General features: G+C 36.8%; 2 protein-coding genes across 2 annotated transcripts in view; one reads left to right on the forward strand and one right to left on the reverse strand.

Moving 5' to 3' along the window:
- The window catches only part of LOC128859589 (formin-J), a 161,444-nt gene extending 152,502 nt beyond the window's left edge, over window positions 1-8,942 (forward strand). Inside the window, exons 11-17 of the mRNA XM_054096524.1 lie at window positions 13-139; window positions 200-452; window positions 525-746; window positions 2,691-2,898; window positions 3,001-3,134; window positions 3,225-3,473; window positions 4,149-8,942. Of these exons, the coding sequence (XP_053952499.1) occupies window positions 13-139; window positions 200-452; window positions 525-746; window positions 2,691-2,898; window positions 3,001-3,134; window positions 3,225-3,473; window positions 4,149-6,355 (3,400 nt within the window). The 3' untranslated portion in view covers window positions 6,356-8,942. The remainder of the gene's footprint in view (window positions 1-12; window positions 140-199; window positions 453-524; window positions 747-2,690; window positions 2,899-3,000; window positions 3,135-3,224; window positions 3,474-4,148) is intronic.
- LOC128859590 (protein male-specific lethal-3) lies at window positions 8,656-14,091 on the reverse strand. Its single transcript, XM_054096525.1, has 7 exons — window positions 13,843-14,091; window positions 13,515-13,693; window positions 13,247-13,455; window positions 12,879-13,179; window positions 12,216-12,796; window positions 9,393-9,477; window positions 8,656-9,238 (listed from the first exon to the last, which is right to left on the reverse strand). The coding sequence occupies exons 1-7, from the start codon at window positions 13,963-13,965 to the stop codon at window positions 9,001-9,003; spliced, it is 1,716 nt and encodes a 571-aa protein (XP_053952500.1). The 5' UTR covers window positions 13,966-14,091; the 3' UTR covers window positions 8,656-9,000.
- Between the last annotated feature and the right edge of the window lie 1,402 nt (window positions 14,092-15,493).

Raw genomic sequence — 15,493 nt, forward strand, 5'->3', positions numbered from 1 at the left:
TTAAATTTTCAGAACTACGGTCGAGCAAATAAATAACGAGATTAATGCACTCGATAGTCGTATACGAAAAATCAAGAGGCAAATCGAACAACCAACAACGGAGGACGAGATTAAAGAACAAATGTTGGAATTTTTGGAGGTTAAAAATTTTACAGAATATTTTAGTAAATCTTCACTTAAGCGAATTCTCATTCTGTAGGGTGCCGAACGTGAAGTGGCTGTGCTGCAGGCCAATATGAAAGAAGTGGAAGCAATTCGTTCAAAATTAGCAGATTTCTTTTGTGAAGATGCAGCCCACTTTAAATTGGAGGAGTGTTTTAAAGTATTCCAATCATTCTGTGATAAATTTAAACAGGCTGTGAAAGAAAATGAGCGACGACAGCAGTTAGAAGAACAAGCAACGCTTAGGCGTAAGCAGCGTGAAGAACAGCTAGCTAAACGCGCCAGACAAAGTAATATACCCTGTATACATATATACGTTTCCCGACTACTGACCTAATCGTACCTATTTTAATACCCTACAGTTAGTCAATGTGGTACACCAGTATCTGATTCGGAAAATCAATGTAGCATCGAACGTATGTTCGAAACAACTGATGGTATATCGCCCAGTATTACACCGAATGGTAGCATGCGCAAAAGACGACCTAGTCGTGTTTTACCCGAGGAAGATGATCTTATGGAATTTCTGCGCACATCCGGACATGAACATATTAGCAGAGATCGAAAGGCATATGGAAGCCTGGGTATGTCAAATTTCACTTTCATTAAGTCATAATGTGATCACTATAACTGTATTTGGTAGGTAACTTTTTTTTTTTTAATTCTATATTGTGCTAACTTTGCGATGATGAAGACCTTACAACATTGTAGGTATAGGTCAAACTTCTCCACCAATTACTGGTGTCTGTATTAATTTGAGCCTAAGGAAATAGTAATTCCTACTGTATTATAAACAACGGATTTAAATCCATGTCCTTCCAGTAACATAGGAACACAATAGGATGCGAAATTTATTTGCCTTGGCTTAATAAGAAGATTTGATAATTCGATAAAACATTGAGGGATTGTCACGCCCATTCAGAAATCTCAACGCCCACATCTCTCATGCTCACATGTATTTAAGCCATCACTTCATCAAATATCGATCAATTTTCTATCAGCTATATTGTTCCGGAATACTCCACACAAGATTACATTTCGCTTATAAATGATCTCGTATTAATGTAAGGTAGAAAATCATGGCCTAAAAATTTCAAGGAAAGTTAGATTTGATGAGGATAGCCAGAATGCTTGTCTAAGGCAAGACACTTGGTGACCTTTAGACCCATTGTGATACCTGTTGCTTAAACTACTTAGATCTTTTTAAGAAGGTAACTAGTCGCTCCAGGAAGACATTTTGAAAATTGCCCAAGTATTCAAAAAAATAAACCCCAAAATATTTGGTACGGCTTCTTCGAAGTGCAGGACATTTACAGGGGAGGTGGGTGTTGTACCGACTCAATTTCTTTTTTATCTCCTCGACACCTGCAGGCGTCATTGTGAGGTACACCTATTCTACTTGGTGCCAATAGTACATTTACCTGTTGTAACACCTGTGAGGACGCTGGTAGTTGATCTGATCAATCCAAGCAGATATTTTGTCCTTTTAAGATTCAGTTTTGGCCAGAGCGCTTTGGATGTCCAGCAGATAGTAGTCAGAGACCACCTATTGATTTCTGGGATTACGCTAAAGTCAATCGCAGTGAGCAGTTCATTTAGAGGATAGCTTATGTCCTCTACCACTCGCTGAAGGTTAAGATCAGAGCCTTTTCTGGCATACTCATCCGCTTTTTGACATGATTCAGATGGAATACACCCTTTCGATATATTCGGCTCCACTCCAATAGATAAAATTTGAAGAGATGCTTCCCTCATATAGTTGGCCTTGTATGCGAATAAAATAATCCAGTTCTTGTGTTTGTTTAAGAGGTAATTAGTGATTCCATTGACTGTTCTAAACTTCTCCAGTTGATTAACTTTAATATATCCAGCAAAATTCTTCGAGTTTAAGATCAATTTTATCTCCTTGTGCTCACAGCTAAATATTTTTCTCAAGCACTTATAATCGAAGCGCTTTTGGTATATAGGAAAGATCCAAAAAAAAATATATCTTGATTTTTCACCTCCAATATCTGCTTTTAAATCTGCACACTCTGTACTGTTAGTTTATATTACCATTTTATGAGGAATGTTACATACATACATACATAATTGGCGCCGAGCTCCTCCTCCTATTTGTGATGTGCGTCTTGTTGTTGTTACACAAATGGAGGGACCTACAGTTTTAAGCCGACTCCGAACGGCAGATATTTTTTATGAGGAGCTTTTTCACGGAGGTTTGCCATTGCCTGCTGAGGGACGCCTACTATTAGACAAAACTTTTCCTTCATTTTGGTGTTTCACCAAGATTCGAACCTACGTTCTCTCTGAATTCCAAATGATAGTCTCGCATCAACCCATTCGGCTACGGCGGCCGCCTATATGAGCTTAATAAAAAGTTCATAAAAATCAACACCTAAGCGATGATTTTAAGAGTAAAGTTAAAACTCCATTTTTTTGTCTGGATGCTGTACTTTCCTAAACACGAAGGCATACAGTTCTCAACTTCAGCTTCTTAAATCAGTTTTATTTATTTACCAATCACACAGATCGCTCTTGGGCTCGTCGTGCACGTTCTGGAAGTTCCAGTCGAAAACGTCCCGAACTCTTAAATGTCGACTTCAGCGATGAACGTGAACGTGCCAGTTCGCCTGCGCCAATGTTGAATTTAGACAAAAAATCGCCATCTTCACCACAAGCTGGTGGCACAACAACACCTTCTCCCACGCAGCAAACCAGCGAGGATACAAAACCGAGGTGAGTGTACAAACCTACAGTTAATGGGTATTTGTGCTCATGCACATGTCATAAAACTATTTTGGTGCTACTCTGAGAGTTCTATGTCTAATTTTGATATAGAATATCCCGTGAATTCCGACAAAAAATCGAAAATTGGCTGCAGTCCAACGAGAACGATGAGAAACAAAACGAAGAATTTAAACGCAAGCGACGTTTGGTTAACAGTAATAGGCGATCGCTTGAAAACGACACAGGTAATTTTGAAAAAAAAAACCGCTACCAGATATTTTTACCTATGCCCTAATGTGCTTACATATTTAACTACACATATCTTCTAATTTTAGATAGCGAACGAAAATTGGATACATTACCAGAGGAGAAAATCATACCTACCACTCCAACCACAACGAATTCTACTAATGCACAAGCTTGCAATAAAAATACTACCAACGCTAACAACAATAATAATAACAACAATAAAAACTGCAATAACAATAATACTGCTAATAACTATAAGCGCGTGTATCCCGACTGGAAACCCTCGAAAACGCTTGAACAAACCGATGTTGTGGGCACAATACAGGCAATCGCTGGTAAGTACAGTAGGTTCTGTTTTTATGCGGTAGATACGTTCCGCAAGAAACAGCATAAAAAAAACAGCATAAAAAAAGCTACTAGTTCTATAGTAAAACTATAGATACGTTTCAAAAGTGCTAAAACCGCATAAATCTGAAATAATGTAATAAAATCGCATAAAAAAGGGCACTAGTCCCATATTATAACTATAGATACGTTCCATAGACCGCATGAATCTGAAATAATTAAATAAAATCGCATAAACAAAATATTGTATTTTTGAAAATTATATCTTTATTTAAGAAGCGTCAGAATCGAAAAATAAATTTAAGTCAGAAATAGAATCAGACAATACCCACATGTTGCGCGTTCGTTTAGGATTTGGCGTAAAATCACTTTCGTCACTTGAGGAAATGTACACGTCTGATCTAGATAGTTTTGCAAGCGGTTCCATACTTGTAGGATTAGCATTTCTGATGTAATCTGTGAGGAGTTTTTGCTTAGCTGGTTTAGAATCTTGTTTAGATGTATAATTCCCGATAGGTCGACATGCATTTTGTAATTAAAAAAAAAACCGCACTATTTCAAAACCGCATAAAAAAAAGCCGCATAAAAACAGAACCTACTGTATTGATGATATATTGTACACTTGAATTTCTTGCATACCAATTTACCTTAAATATATATTTTAGATGTGAATGATGCGAGAGATAAATCCCATTGGCGTAAAGGTAGCCGAAATAGTGAGCTTTCGAAAATTGACAATGAAAACTCTCAAGAGTGCCAATCTTCTAAAACTCAACATTTTACGACAGCTGATGAGTTGCGCGAATATAGACGGCAACGTTCGTTAGAGAATACGGAAAAGCGTGCCTCGTCACTGAAATCCATTGAGGAAGAAGATCGGCGCAGATTATATATACAGAAACTTGGTGAGCTCGACCCACCTGATCGATTACGCATTTACATACGTAAACCATTGGAGAAGGACGCAGAGGAGGTCGCAGGCAATAGAACAAAACAAAGATTAGATGTTTTAAAGTCACCATCTCCACCTGCTGCAACAACAGTTTTTGTGAAAACAAATAGCGATACCAAAGTGAATGATGATAATCGAACATCACCGCAAAGAATACTATCAAGCAGTTCATGTAAAGGAGAAAGCATAATAAAAGCCGATGATGCGCCAACTCATCATCACAATGAGCTCAGAAGCCGTCACAATGAAAAATATAGTCGCAAAGAGATTGACGCAGACAATATAGAAACGCCACCGGTGACACGTCGTGTCATCGCCACTCCAAATAAGACTTTAGTCACCATAAATGGTTTAGATAAGATCAATTCCAACCAGCAAGCAGAGCACCAAAATAATCAAGAATCTAATGATCAAGACATACCAGGATTCTTTGACCGCTACTCGGCAACTAGACGAACAAGGCGTTACAAACGTCCGACAGATTACAGCAGCGGCAATGAAGACTTTTTGTCAACTAAAGAGACAAATGAATTGAATAATGTACGGCAGTCATCGAGTGCTGGCGACATGGATGCACTGCACAGCAAGGTTCAAGAGATACCTGTTAAAAATAATACTCAAGCAGAAAAACTTGTATTGGATGAACCAAAACCAGCCATCAAACCATACGCTGAACGCACGATCACTAAGCTGGAGAAGGTTGGGCGCCACATTAGCTCCATCAATCAAGAAGATGTACAAGAAGCCATAAGGAATCTCAAATCACCGACCAACACGCCAGAGCGCATATGGAGTCCAACACGTGACGTGTCCAATCCGCATATAACAGGCACATCTACGCAAAATACCACTCATGGCACGAACGGTGGCGCTACGGTCATTAAATTATCAAGCCATGAACTCAATGACGAAGGTTTTGAAGAGACTCAAAGTCTTGTGTCGGATACGCCATCACAAGGCAAGGAGAGTACGAACTCCTCTTGTAATGGTGTCTCCGAACACGTCACGCCGCATACAAGAACCATAATAACGAAAACTGCAACACCAAAGTCCACCACCTCCAAATACAACACGAATAGACTTGCAGATCGCCTACAAATTTCCAAGCTGCGCAACGTGCTGCCACAGAAATCTCAACCTGCATATACCCCGCAACAAAATTCGATACGCCGCACTCCAAACTCAGCGCCAATAGATCGCAGTCGCTCCTTCCGCACAACTAGTGGTCTAACAGTTGCGCAGCCTATACTCGGCGGTTCTGGCAACAATACAGCAAGACGGGCACATTCGATGCGCCGACCAGGCAACGCTCATCAAGACGCAACACAAAGTGTCAATACTTCACCAATACATGCAGCTCGACGCGATGTAGAACGCAGCAGTTCACGTAATAGCCTCCGTTCGTCGCGCTCATCCATTAACAGTGGCGCATCGACTAATACAGTGCGTCGCATGCCAATAATGGTGAGCAAAGCGCCGCTGCAAACGGTGTCGGTAGATTCGTCGCCCAGCAAGCGCCCACTTACAATGCAAAATAATGTACCACCACACATGCGCATCGTTGCTAATGCGGCGGCGAATCGCACGCCCGTGCCGGCTAGTCGCAGCAGTAGTAGTGGTTCCAGCATTGGGCAGCATGTGGTAGTGGTGCGCAAAGTAACGGGTAACTCCGGTAGTAGTGGTCAACGCTCTGTGCATTTGGGCAGTGCGAGTTTTAAAGAAAATCAAACAAACTCCATGCCAACGCGCTCAAATGTCGCTCGAAGTGCCGTCCTAGTCAAAGCGACCATGTCACAACAGACCACACCGCAGACGACACACACGCGGACGAATAGTAGCACCAGAAGTAGTTCGAGCAGTCGTGGTATGAGCAGCTTTATGCGGCCAACAGCGTCTAGCGCCACCAAGAGAACCAAATAGGATTGATAGGGAAAATAACAACAAATACATAGTATGCATATAACTGCGTTCTTATACATATGTGCATTAGGGATGTTCGTATATTGAATTTTCATATTATAAGACTTTGTCTATTTTATTCGAAGACGAATTAAAAGTAAATTAGATTTAAGGTGAAACGGATTAAATTTCATGATTCTAGTGCACAGGCAATTCGGTCTATAGAATAGCAGCATCTTAAATCTATTAAAAATATGCGTACAAACTATTTTTTGTATAACCCCACACTCACTGATATGAATTCGTATGCTGTAAGTAATTCGTTTCACCTTTTTCGTGAGTTTTATTTTTTCAACTTTAACTCGGCTTGGTTCAAAAACAAATACGCTGAGTTTTACTATTGAGTACCTATAAATTTTCGACATGCTAAAAAGCGACTGAAAAATGTATTTGAATGTAGACCGCAGACTGGCTCGAAAAGTCATTATCATTAATGCACACAATATTTTTCCTTTACAACTGCTTTAACGTCTTTAGCCGTGGTGAAGAAACCAAAAACAGATCAATTTTAATGTTTAAAATCCACATCCACTATTTGCTGACTTATTCCCCATAAGTATTTTTTAATTTATACTACCAAAAAATCACTTAAATAGTTTGCTTCCAAATTTATAAATACGATTTTTAAGTTTTTTCCAGCTTCCAAAAAAAATTTTATTATTCAAATTACAAGAGTCGTTTAAAAAGTCCGTGCAATAAGAAAAACCAACTTAGTTGTTTGGGGTAAACCCCTTTTTATTTTCCGGCATAGTCTCTTTTTAGGCTTATACACTTCGTCCAATACTATTCTTGATCTCTTCCGAATAATAGGATTTGTCCAAATCTGAAAATAGTCATTCGTTTCTGCAATCACCTCCTCGTTTGAATGAAAACCTTTTTCCCATCAGCCATCTCTTCAAATTACGAAACAAGAGATCCGAGAGATCCGAGTTTGAATTCTAGTTCCATTCATTTTGCGACCACAACTGCTGAGGCTTGAGCTGGTTCGTTGTCGTGATGAAAAAGGAAAATCACTTGGCTTCCTCGATTCAAACGAATGACAGAAATAGAACGATCTGCCTAAAACTTGATGTGTGATCTTCCAGGAGATGCTACTCACTAAACCTAACCTCAGTGCTATCTCTTTGACTTTGCACAGACTTTTCAAACGACCCCCGTAGTATCCGGTTGAACAAATTCATTTTTGTTTAGCGTTAGCCGATTGATTAAAAATTTTTTTCTCGCATCTTCTATTGTCTTAAAAGAAAAGTAGCGGAGACTCACATATTGTGATAAACAAAATAAATAAGATACCCGGCATATACTTATAAGAACATCCCTAATATGCATGCATAGAACTTGAAACAACCTACACCAATAATCTATCATATCCGATCCGTAAAATGTATGAAGAGGATAATTGTTATAAATGTATGTATGTAATTGGAAATGATCTTTCAAAGAAAAGGGATTTCTGTAAAAACAAAAAAAATATAATGTATTAATTTTATAATAGGCTGTTACCGTAGCTAAGCCCCTTGGAAAATCAGAATCTAAGATACATGTATACGTACATATACAAACATATATTTGTACTTGTTAACATTCAGTCGTTGTATTTTTTCTACAAGTCTTTAGAGAACGCATAAAAAACTAATGGATTTGTGTATACAAATAGTAAATATATAAATACATACAACAGTCTTAAGCCGTCCGCGCAAATCGAATTTGAAGCACACCTTTTGAAACTAACCCCATACACAGCGCCTTCCGTGCGGTATAGTTGAGAACTGCGTACAAGATGAACAGTACATATGCACAAATATGTAATATATAAACTCTTTTTTAACGGTAAAAATACTCTGAAAATTATTTTCGAAAAAAGCAATACAATTTAGTAATTCTTATTCATCGGAATTTATATTTGTTTCGTTAAATTAGCAGATCACTCACACAGCAGTCGCAAACTATTTTCTATTGTAGGAAAAAGTATTTTAGGAAACTTAATCAAACTTTGTATGAATTGAAATCAAAATGTGACAAAAATTTAAATTTTTTCGTAAAACTATTGTATATTACAACACATGTATGTATATACATACGAACATAAAGTCTCAAAAACAATCAAAAGAAATCACAAAAGTTTCCGATTCGGAAAAACTAATGCACTAAAAATCTCTACTAAGTTATTAATTAAAGCAGAACAACATTAACAGAACTAAGCCATTTTACTTACTAGCTAGTTTGAAATCATTGACTTGTAATGAATGAAAGACGCAAAATATTTCGAGTTTACAATAACTTTAAGTAATATTTACTTCACAAAAGCTTTTGGCAACAACACAAAGTGTGTAAAACTGTAGTTGTCTACATACACTACTACCGTATGTACATATGTTTTCAAGTGTGGTGGCAAGTGAAAATATAAAAATAAAAGAAGTATGTAACAATAACACACATGTATTTATGTGAATAAAATGAAAAAGCTTTAAAACTATAATTAAAAGTACTTGTAATTGTTAAGATACACAGTTTTGTAAAAATAAAACTTGTTTCTAAATTTACATTATTTTATGTGTGTCTTTTTTTAATGCATTAACTACTTAAATATCCATGTGTATATTGAATTACGTTGCTATAGCTGCGGCAGTTGTTGTTGTTGTCGATGTCTCCGTTGTTATAACAGTAGCATTTGTTCCTGTCGCACTTGTCGTCGACGTTTGCAGCACATTTGATTCCATCGTTTCTGTAACACTATCCGGCACATCTGGTTTAACGCACTCGCTAGAGCTCGCGCGTTTTCGCGCCGCATTCGAACGCGCATAATTATCTTCGTTGAACCACTCTTTGCGTGCCTCTAGGTAGCTGCAGAAGGACAGAATTTTCGAAAGAAAAATGTATTATTGGGCTCGTATTAATTTTAAATAATATTAATATATCTCAACTGCCATGAAAAGCATTGCCTCCATAAGCGGCATGCTATAAAAAAATTACATTTTTTTCATAAATTATAACTCACTTTACGAAAGTATCCAAATGCTGTAGTAAAATTTTTAATTTTTCATCATTTATTGATGATGAATTCAAAAATTCCGGCAGTTTCACTGTAGAAATATAAACAAAAATGATTTGAAAACCCATTTGGATATGAATGGCTGGGTAAAACATGTAAATATATTATGTTGTTCCCTTGTGCCAGAAGTATGAAATTGCCTTGTATAAGTGACTCGTATAAACTTAAGATATTCTATGTTATACCACAACTCAGAGTACAAAGAGTTCAATAAAACCAAAAAAAATATTTTTTTTTATATCAGAAACCAAACCTTCTAATTTTCAAAGAACAATAAAATTTTAAACGTGATTTCCCAACATTTTCATTTTTACACTTTCAAATTCCTGGCATAAAGCGGACAAAGAGATTGTAGACTTCTAGCAATACAAGCAAGTATGCATACATAAGTTTACGGGCTAGTTCAAGTGCGATCATATTTCTTTGAAATTCAAATTAAATATTGTACATTCCCTCTTTATTAACCCTTTAATGAATGGTAAATGATATTTCCTACATCGCAGCGTACACTCTTAAAGATGTCGATCCTTTTGGTGATTACATTTAGGTATAATTTGAGCTCTCAGGCAGCTGCTATAATTTACTTCCGGGTAAATTTGAATCAAATTTACCGTGAATCCAACATTAGGTGTTCTGTGTTTCCAATCTTTCATTCCCACTTTATTTTCTAAAATGAGTTTCATGTAAATTTGAATATTCTGCGAAACGAATTCACTGTTAGTTGGTAATTAGTTGAACTTAAATTTGCGAATTTGATGCATACAAACTAAATAACGTTTTTGATCGAAGCAAAAGTGTGAGTAAATTGTAAATTATACATAAAAGAGATTATGATATCTGTGCGGATTTTTTTAAACTCGGAAGCAAATATAACACTACTATGAGCCATTACAATTTATTTATATAACCTATTTTTTCCTACTGCCCTTTGAGAGCCACCTTGAGCTAAAAACCTCAATATGGTCCCTAATTGTAGTTGAGCATGAATGGGAAGTTCTTTTAAATGGGAAGCAACAATGTCTAATAACATCTTAAAAGCACACTTTTTGATGCGGTAGCATATTAATTTTTTTTTGTTAAAATAGTAGTAAGTATTTACACAGATTCAGACACATCTAAAGTATTGGAATAATAGTCGAATCTTTCTGTTAAAGACTTTTTCTGCAAGCCTCTCATTTTCTATTAAAATAATCGCAAACGTAGTTAATTCAGTCATTTTTTCCTTTTTTATTCAAATATGTTTTATGTGCTTGTGTTAAATTGACAGCTGTAAGCTTAATTTTTAGTGTGAATCAAAAACGAGTTCAAAAAATAACTAATAATTCGTTTTTCAGAATACCTAAACTAAAGGATATTTCTAAAGTGGCGCCTAGATGTCGGTAGTGAATAATTCCTAGACAGTACCTTTTTCATGTCATTCTTTGTTTCTTATTACGGTCGATCGAAATGGTCGATCTTTAAGAACAACATATCACAAAATTAGAGATTCTTTTGGAGAAATGAGTCGACAATTCAGAGGTTGATGAAAAAATTTCAAAAAAAAACTGATTCTGTCGAGGATAGAAAAAGGTCTGGCAGATCAAAAGCTAGACGTTCTGTTGAAATTATTGATTGTACATACATCTACGAGTTATGTTGCTGAAGTTACCGTCCTTGGCTGGGTATAAATCCGCGTTGTTCCGGTTACGTGGTCTTCCTTAATGCATTTCTTTGGAAAATTTTCAATTAGCAGTGACGTATGTACACAACATAATACCTTCTTAATATACCAAATTTTTCACTTAACTTTCTTTCGGAGACCCTTCATTTGTTTTTCCACTTAACATCTTTCAAAAGAGATGGTATCGCGTGACAATTGGCCATACTAGACACTGCTAAACAACAAACTCTAACTTAAAAGTACAGGGTCTTTAGCTTTTACGAAAATTGTTAAATAGTATATCACTTTTAGTGGCAAAGCCAATCCGTAATGCCTTTAATGGAAAAGGGAGTTAGATCAGCGAGGACTGAGAAACGAAAAAAAAACAAGGAAAGCCGCCTTCAAATTGCTTCTCAACATCTCGCCCGCTATCGAACAACACGCGGTCTACATTGTCCAGTTACACCCCGTGAATGAGGCTATTCGACTGAAAAGACCTGACCGTCATGGTCAAACCATACTCCTTCACCACAACGTCAGACCCCATGTATCCCCCGCCGTATTCTGCGAACCTTGCACCGACCGATTACCATCTTTTCCGCTCCCTGTCAAGCCATATGAAGGGCGTTACCTTCAATAACAAAGAGGTCCTTAAAAACTGACTCAATCACTTCTATGAAACCAGACCAGATGATTTTTGGTGGCACGGCATCAAGAAATTGGTCGGAAGGTGGGAAGAGGTTGTAAAAGGCAACGGCGAATATATATGTAATTGATTAACTTATTGATATAACTAGGGTTTTTTTTTAAATAGAAGTCTTCGGTAAAAACGCTACGAACTTATTCCCTAACTCAATGTATATAATTCGGTCTCGCTTGGGGAGTCTTACTTTTGTGAACTTAAACTAAATTTCCCTTAAGTGAAAATTTGATATGAATTTGCCATTTGTAAGTTGAGTATCCATGGGTATGCGTGAGTTAGGCAAATCGATTAATTTTCTATCACGACATGGTAATTGGTAGACTCGCCATAAAGTAAAGGACATTTTATAAATAAGAAAATACGGAGCATCTTAGAATAGAAACAAGAGTAAAATAAGAAAATGCTTCATACAGTTCCCAAAACTTACCAATTAATCTTGCTAAATGAGGAGCGCCGAAAATCATTGACGGCGCAGCTGGTGCATTGGTAGGCACCAAATGCCAAGACAAAACAGCTTGTAGCAAATCTTTAGTTTGCGTAGGTATGTTCTGTGCCATTGGTTGTAGCGATTTCAAGTAGTTAATACCGGAAGAACTGCTACTTCCGCCAACAGCGCAGTGTAGTGGAGTTGATGCACCAGAGCTGGTACTAGCAATACTTGATAAGCAGTTTTCTAATATCATTTCACAATCATCACTGCGATGAATTCGCGATTTACGTTTTTGTGGTTCCTCGGACGGCGCTGGTGTCGTCGAAGAGGCCTCTGTGGATTGTGCTTCGGTGTAAGTCTCCCCACTAGGAATTTGTGTTGAATCAACCTCATTTTTTGTGGGATTAAGAAAATCTGGTGTTAGGCCAGGCAATGCAACGTAGGTAAAATTTTTTAGATTCTCTTCAGTTAAATATGATAACGCAAATTCTTTCTCCTCTTTATACAGTAGATATTCCGCTATGGTAAAATCAAAGTAAATGCGTAAACCATCGGCGACTTCCTTTAGCAAACTAACACTACAAATTAAAAAGGAAAGGGATTTGTACAGTGGATTAAAGTTTACATGTATACTTATATTTAGTAAATATATGTACTTACGTCGCTACTAATTTATCAAATTCGTGTTCTTTTTTGTTTGTTCGTTGCTGTGTAGTACGACGCCTTGTACTCTCAACTTGCGTTGTTGAAAATACCAATTTAATAACACTTTGCTTTACGAAATTTTCTAATATCGCCACCACTGGGATACGTGCAGGCAGAGCATGTTGTTTGCAATACTTGACGATCATATCATGATCGTACTCTAAGTACTGACGCAGGCGTTCGCTTATGCGAAGTAAAACACGTTCCTCGTCTGGAAAACTTTCCACAGAACTGCAACATGACTCGCTCTCACATTCTTAACAAGAAAAATTAGGTAATCTAAGTTTGTACATCCACCCATGAACTTATATGATACTACTTACCGTCCTTCATTGAAAAATCTTCTTGCCTTTCTAGAGTGCTACTTGAACTAAAATTATCTTCCGAGGAGCCGCGTGTTCGAAACTTAGGTGATGAGAGCAGTTCTGAGCTTACGTTGCCCTCTGCAGCTGTAGCATCGTCTGGCGACAGCACCGATTTATTTTGCTTTTTCTTAATGCTGCTACGCTCTTTCCGATAAAGAAAAGCATTACTAAAAGAGGAAATAAGTGGAAAATTACAAAATCTATAAATAAAATGTAAACAAATTACATTTGCAACTGTGCTTTTTCAGCCAAATCACGCTGAAGTTGCCGATTTTCCTCTGTATCTTTTAGCACATAATCAGCATTCACTTTACGATCCCATGAACTGCTCCAACCTTGAAAATGTATTTTATATTGAATAACTTTCCGCCCACGCTTGTCCTTTGAATCGTAGATACCTAAAATCTATTACGCAATTTTTTCATAGATAAATACGAAATTTGTCTTAGCAAATACTAACTTTGAAAACAAAATCGAGTAAAACTCAAAACAATTAAAAGCAACACTTATGTAGTACATGTACATACTGCAACAACTGCAGAATGTTTGCGCACCTTTGAGTCGTATAACACTTTTGCCTTTGTTGGATCTGGCTCGTAGCAGAGTACCTTCTCACCCTTTTCAAAATATCGCGTACTCGTACTGTTGCGGTGAGAATATCGACTTCTTTGTGCCATTTTTAAAAGCAATAATTAATTTAGTGCATACCTTTGAAATTTTAAACACTTCCCCGACTTTCAAAAAATACTTAAGTAAAGGTTTCAACGCAAATTAGGGATTTTTGCAAGCACAGTTTTAATGTCAAAAATCATCTGTCCCAAAGGCAGAGTTGTTATCGAGCCTTCTTACTATTGTTATGTTATAAAAAATATAACTATAGCTAAGAGTTTTTTCTTAATTACACGCATGTTCTAAGCTATCAAACTTTGTTTAACTTTTACTTTGATGTTGTCTAGAGATTTCGAGTAACAACAAAATATACGCCACTGACAAATGTCATGTTTCTAGAATAGAGTTTCAAGCCAAGAATACAATATTGCACCTTCGGAATTCGCTGTGACGTCATCTCTTCAAATAAAACAAGAAAATAAGATAAATTACGTTTGTGAAGAGGAAGAGTAAACGAAAACAATGGAGGCTGCCAAACACAGGAAATTATACACACACATGCACTTTCTACCCACGGCGTCATCGGCGTCTAGATAATAAGTCCAGGAATAGACGGTACTTCGTTTGTCATCTTTGACATCTGTCATCTACAGGTGTCCAATTTTGTACCATAGAACAACGCGTTAAAATTATTGAAACTTATTATGAAAATGGTCAATCTTTAAGAACAACATATCGCAAAGTTCGTAATTTGTTTAGTGGAATGAGCCGACAATTCAAAGATTCGTGAAAAAATTGCAAGAAACTGGTTCTGTCGAGGATAGAAGAAGGACTGGCAGAACGAAAATTGACCGTTCGGTTGAGAATATTGCTGATGTAGCGCAAAGTATTGGTGAACAACCTTCACCATTGATATCTCGACGTGCTCAACAATTAGGATATCAGGACTGTTTTGCCAGTAGCGGTTAAGTCAAATTAAGGAGACTCGGTGGTCTAGAAATTTAAATAAATCGACTTTTTTGTTTTTCGATATTTCGAAATTATGGTAAATTAAGAATATACTGTGAAATTTTCATGCGGAAATTCCCAATGTTATAGCTTCTACAGCCCATTAACTATGTAGAGAGCGGTACGCGCGCTCCTTTACCTCAAACTTTAAACTAATTTATCTCTAAACGACTTTTTTCGGTCTAATGTTGTCAAAAAAAAAAACTATTCAACCCAATCGTTTGAAATTTTAATATGTTTTTCACAACATCAATGGCTTTCGCCAGTACTAGAATATTATTATTATTCCAATTACAATATTATGTATTTTTTATTAAAAAACTGAAAAAATTCGAAAGTGTCAAATTCAAAATCCCGCCACCTTGTGATTTTTTATCTATTCCAGTAGCGGGACATAGCTACAGTCCTACCGAAAATATTAATGAATAATTTTGTTGCTTTTTGTGTTTCAGATAAATAGAAGAGTCAAATTAGACAACACCGTCCAGGTCCAATTTTTCAGGAGGGTCAACTTCATCGCCATTTTTTAAATTATTAAAATTTATAGCTTTTTTTTCATTAAAACTAAATTCGACCTTTAACAATCGA

The sequence above is a fragment of the Anastrepha ludens genome, chromosome 4 (assembly GCF_028408465.1).
Source record: "Anastrepha ludens isolate Willacy chromosome 4, idAnaLude1.1, whole genome shotgun sequence".
In the NCBI taxonomy this organism is placed as follows: Eukaryota; Metazoa; Arthropoda; class Insecta; order Diptera; family Tephritidae; genus Anastrepha; species Anastrepha ludens.

What these genes read in the sequence shown, in the direction of transcription:
- LOC128859590 (XM_054096525.1), bottom strand. Translation starts at nt 13,965, where the DNA reads ATGGCACAAAGAAGTCGATATTCTCACCGCAACAGTACGAGTACGCGA. An exon ending in GAAAAAGCACAGTTGCAAAT is followed by an intron (nt 13,456 to 13,514) that starts GTAATTTGTTTA and finishes TTCCTCTTTTAG; the next exon opens with TAATGCTTTTCTTTATCGGA. An exon ending in TCATTTAGCAAGATTAATTG is followed by an intron (nt 9,478 to 12,215) that starts GTAAGTTTTGGG and finishes ATATTTCTACAG; the next exon opens with TGAAACTGCCGGAATTTTTG.